At 36.5% G+C, this 4,743-nt stretch overlaps 1 protein-coding gene across 4 annotated transcripts in view; it reads right to left on the bottom strand.

Moving 5' to 3' along the window:
- The window catches only part of METTL8 (methyltransferase like 8), a 107,533-nt gene that overhangs the window by 42,266 nt on the left and 60,524 nt on the right, over positions 1-4,743 (bottom strand). For all 4 annotated transcript variants that reach the window (XM_011945933.1, XM_011945931.1, XM_011945930.1 and 1 more), the window contains one exon: positions 714-805. In XM_011945933.1, coding sequence (XP_011801323.1) covers positions 714-805 — 92 coding nt within the window. The remainder of the gene's footprint in view (positions 1-713; positions 806-4,743) is intronic.

Consider the following 4,743-nt stretch of genomic DNA (forward strand, 5'->3'; position numbering starts at 1 on the left):
AGTAGCTGGGATTACAGGCACGCACCACCATGCCCAGCTAATCTTTGTTATTTTTAGTAGAGACAGGGTTTCACCATGTTGGCCAGGATGGTCTCAATCTCTTGACCTCATGATCTGCCCACCTTGGTCACCCAAAGTGTTGGGATTACAGGTGTGAGCTACAGCGCCCAGCTCCTGAGTTTTTTTCATGGTAGCACAGGCTAAGTTTTAAAAAGCCATTTATGAAGGTTGGCAAGGCTTTACCTAAATTAAACTCAAATATAAAGGCCTTCAAGAAAACTGCCTTCAATCCTTACTGAAACTTTATATTTATCCTAAAACTTCAGCACCATTTTGATGTGACTTTATCTTCTTTGCTCAAAGTTGATAAATTTGCTCAAAGTTCCTAGGAAGTGAAATGCATAATAGCATAGTAATAGCAGCACAGCAAGTGGAAAAGTTTAAAATTATGTTTTCATATTTTGTTTGAAATGCCACCCATGTGTATATCTCCCAGAAAAAGCAATAATATGACTACTCAAAGACCCAATTATAGGGTGAATACAAATTTCATTAACTTTGGTCCCACTACACTGGAAGAACTGGGAATTTTACCAAATGGAACAAGAGGACTGGCATCAGGAGAGGCTAAGAACTCTCAGAAGCAATGACACGAGGAGGAGGAAAAGTGACTAAAGCTCTGGCTCTAGGAGCTACAGCACACAGTTGGCTACCTTGCTCTTCGAGAAGGACTCGCACAGCTGAGTTTTCCTTTACTATTTTTCTGGCTGCTGCTTCTTCTTCCTTAGACCACTGCATGTGATCCCTATTAAACAAATAAAAATAAAAAGATTGTAAAATATGCTTTATCATTGAAGAAGACAGAAAAAAGGTGACGGGAACCACATCTTTCATTCTAGATTAGCTGAAGGCAAATGATACAGACTAATTCCACATGGAATGAATACATTTTGTGTCAGATGTTCCTACTGATAGCGCTGGTACAACCCTGGAACTCCTACGATTCTTCTGTTTAAATCTGGTTGTGCTGCAAGCCCCAACTACCTCTGGGAAATGGCTGCTAAAGTAATGTCCTCAGAACACCCTGGTGTATGACTATTTGGGTGCTGGTATGGTTTGCTGGTTTTTACTCTAAGGCTAAATTTATTTGCCTTTTTGTTAATTTATGAACAGAACATTCTTCAGTAGTTTTTAAATGCTCCTCTTACAGCACTTGTATTCTAACACTTTGCTGTCAAAGAGATGAAAGTTTAAAAATGTTTTGTACTTAGCCTACAATTTTTAAAGTAACTTTGGATTTATTTTTCTTATTAGCTACTTTAAATTCTGTAAAAGGATTCATTTGCATTTAAGTGATAGAGTACTTGATATAGCATGTGAAAAGGTCACCTTTCTAAGTTCTGGCACTTTCTATAAGTATTTTTAGTTTCAGAATCTACTCTCCCTATATGAGAAGATATTTTCTGCTGCAAAACAAAAATGTCTTTCTTGGAATAGAAGCAACAACTGTATGCAAGAAAGGTAATTTTTTTTAGGTTTTGTTTTCACAAAGTTTGCATTTTTTTGCAATAGGTTAGACTCTAAGTAAAGCAATTTCCTGGAATAAACCAGGAATAATTTTTTATCACTAAACAATAAAAAAATTACATACCCCATATTCAAGTTGCATGTAGCCTAAAAGAAAAACCTCTAACACTATTATCATATGATATATGTAGTCACCTGACTGATGACAAGGGATAAATTATACAATTCTTGAAAGTGCATCATGCTGTGACCGACAAACATTGAGCAGTTAGCATGATCATAATAATAATAATAATAATAATTATAATAATTACCATCATTTATTTATTACATATCAGGTATTGTAATAAGCACATTGCATACATATGTCTTATTTAATCCTTTCGAAAACCCTTTGGTAGGGTTATAGTCATGCCCACTTTGCATAGTGGCTAAAAGAAATGTAATAACATATTCAAGGTCATATAGCCAGGAAGTGGCAGAAACAGAATTCACCTAGGTTTGTGTCACTTAAAAGTCCACCTTCTCAACTATTAGTCGATTATTTTCTACCATGGCAGTGGGGGACACAGAGAGACTTAAGATGCAATGTTTGCCCATCTTGGGTTTATATTCTGCTAGTACAGGCAGGTAAACAATAAGTAAATGATAATACAGTGGAGCATGCATGGCTAGCACCTGATGAAGGGGAGTGCCGCCAATTAATGCAGCTGGGGCAAATAGGAAGACTTGAGAGAAGTCTTCAGGAGCCCTGAAGACTTGGGCTCAGGTTAGGAGGAAAAGTGGTGGAGCAAATTCATGTCACTCAGAAGCTGACAATACAGACAGTGCATACAGGGAACAGTTAAAAGAAACTCCATTTTGACTGGTTCTCTTGGACTACTGCAGATGAAGTTGGGAGCTGGATAATGGTCAGATTTCAGAGGATCTTAAATTTGGGGCTGAACAGTTAAGTAGTGTGCGAGACACAATGAAGTGGGGATGGACTGGAGGAAAAGCGACCAATTAGACTGTTGGAATTGTCTAGGAGTAATGAGTCCCAGGACTAAAGTGGTAGCAATGGAGAACAGGAAGGAAACGGGGAGAGGGAGACACTGAAAACACTGAAATTAAGACCTAGAGATTAACTAGATATTGGAGAGAAGTGTAAGAGTCATGAATGATTCCAAGGTCTTAAAACTGAGTATCTAGGAAAGTGGGGGTAACAATGACAGAATGTGGAGTTGCATTGGGTGGAATGATGATAAGCATGGTACTATTTTAAGTAATGCTTATACAATCAGATATGAGAGGGTATATTCCAGTGACCTGGCTATAAATATTGAAGGTGAGAAACAGTTTTCCTTAACTAACTAACTAACTAACTAAATAAATAAATCAAAACTGGTATGCTGCAGTCTCCAGGAAACGTGAATGAGAATGTTTTCAGAGTTTCATAGATAAAAGTTTAACCGCCAGTATTTAAATAAAACTCAATCATGTACAAGCCAAATAATCATAAATAGCTTTGTCCCTTGCTTTAACAAATGAGATTAGAATAGGTTTTTTTTTTCTTTTTTTTGACTTATTTTGACTTACTTTAACATATGTGAGCAATCATATACAAACTGGGGCTGGCAACTATACTTTAAATTCTGTATATATTAAATACACTATATTGAATACAATTACACAAAATTTGTGAAATTAAAGGCAACAAGTTATTTATTGAAAAAATAGTATTTCTAAGGTTAGGGATGAGTTTTTCATCTACAAATTTCTACCACATATAGGAAAGAAAATAGAACAATCTATTTCCCTGGGAAGAATCAAGCTGTAAGACAATAAGAGTATATGTGGTCTTCCACTTTAAGCATTTAAGCTTTTAGTTTAACTTGCTATTTCTTAAGTATTTAATAGATACAGTTATTTTTTAACTGTAACTTCCTTACCCTGTTCTTTATGTTACTTCATTTTCTTAACTGCTAAGTGAGGGGAATATTAAATCCTAAGTTTCTGCAGAACAGATTTTTTTTTTTACACTACAGTTACAGAATCCCCACAGAAACCTATAAAATGTTCCTACTGTATTTATGGGGACTTCCTCCAGCCCTGCTGCTTTATGGCAGTTCTTTATTTTGGAGGAACTGGATTCATGTATCCCAAAACCCAACAGCTGGCAGTAAGAATCATACAACTTTTTATTAGTAATAATACAACTACAATAGAATTTAAGCATAGAAACAAATAATAAACAAACTGAAAATAATCAAGTATTTAACAGCAACAAAAACCAAAGGAAAAAAGTGGTTTATAGAGTTTGGCCAATAAATTGTACTTCTGGGAACTTACTGAAATGAAGTAATGCAAAAGAACTAAGAAATTCTGTACAGGGAAATATTTGTATGAAGATATTCACTGGAACACTAAATATAATATTAATAGCAAAAAATGAGAAACAACTTCAGTGATAGGGAAATGAAAAAATTATAGTAAATCAAAGGAATATTATGCAGACATTAAGATAATAAAAATGACTATTACATGACAATATGGAAAAGTATTTATAAAATAACATGAGGTTAAAAAAGTAGACCCCCAAATTTTATGTATATATATCTTTTTTTTTTTTTTTAGATTGAGTCACTCTGTTGCCCAGGTTGGAGTGCAATTGCACAATCTTGGCTCACTGCAACCTTTGCCTCCTGTGTTCAAGCGATTCTCCTGCCTCAGCCTCGCGAGTAGCTGGGATTACAGGCATGCGCCACCACACCCAGCTAATTTTTGTATTTTTAGTAGAGATAGGGTTTCACCATATTGGCCAGGCTGGTCTTGAACTCCTGACGACAGGTGATCCACCTGCCTTGGCCTCCCAAAGCGCTAGGATTACAGACGTGAGCCACCGTGCCCAACCTATAACAAGTTTTAAAAAAACCTTTTTAGCCTTTGGAAAAACCTTTGACAGCCTCAAACTCCTGAGTTCAACCAATCCTTCGGCCTCAGCCTCCTGAGTAGCTGGGACTGTAAGTGCATACCACTGTGCCCAGCTAATTTTTAAAATTTTTCAATTAATTTTTTTTTTTTTTTGGTAGAGACAGGTCTTGCTTTGTTGCCCAGGCTGGTCTCCAACTCCCGCATCAAGCAATCCTCCTGCCTTGGCCTCCCATACTGCTGGGATTACAGGCACGAGTGAGCCACCACACCTGCCTGAGTTCCTTAATTGTGTGACTAACAAAA

Source organism: Colobus angolensis, unplaced genomic scaffold, assembly GCF_000951035.1.
Source record: "Colobus angolensis palliatus isolate OR3802 unplaced genomic scaffold, Cang.pa_1.0 Scaffold247, whole genome shotgun sequence".
NCBI classification, from domain to species: domain Eukaryota; kingdom Metazoa; phylum Chordata; class Mammalia; order Primates; family Cercopithecidae; genus Colobus; species Colobus angolensis.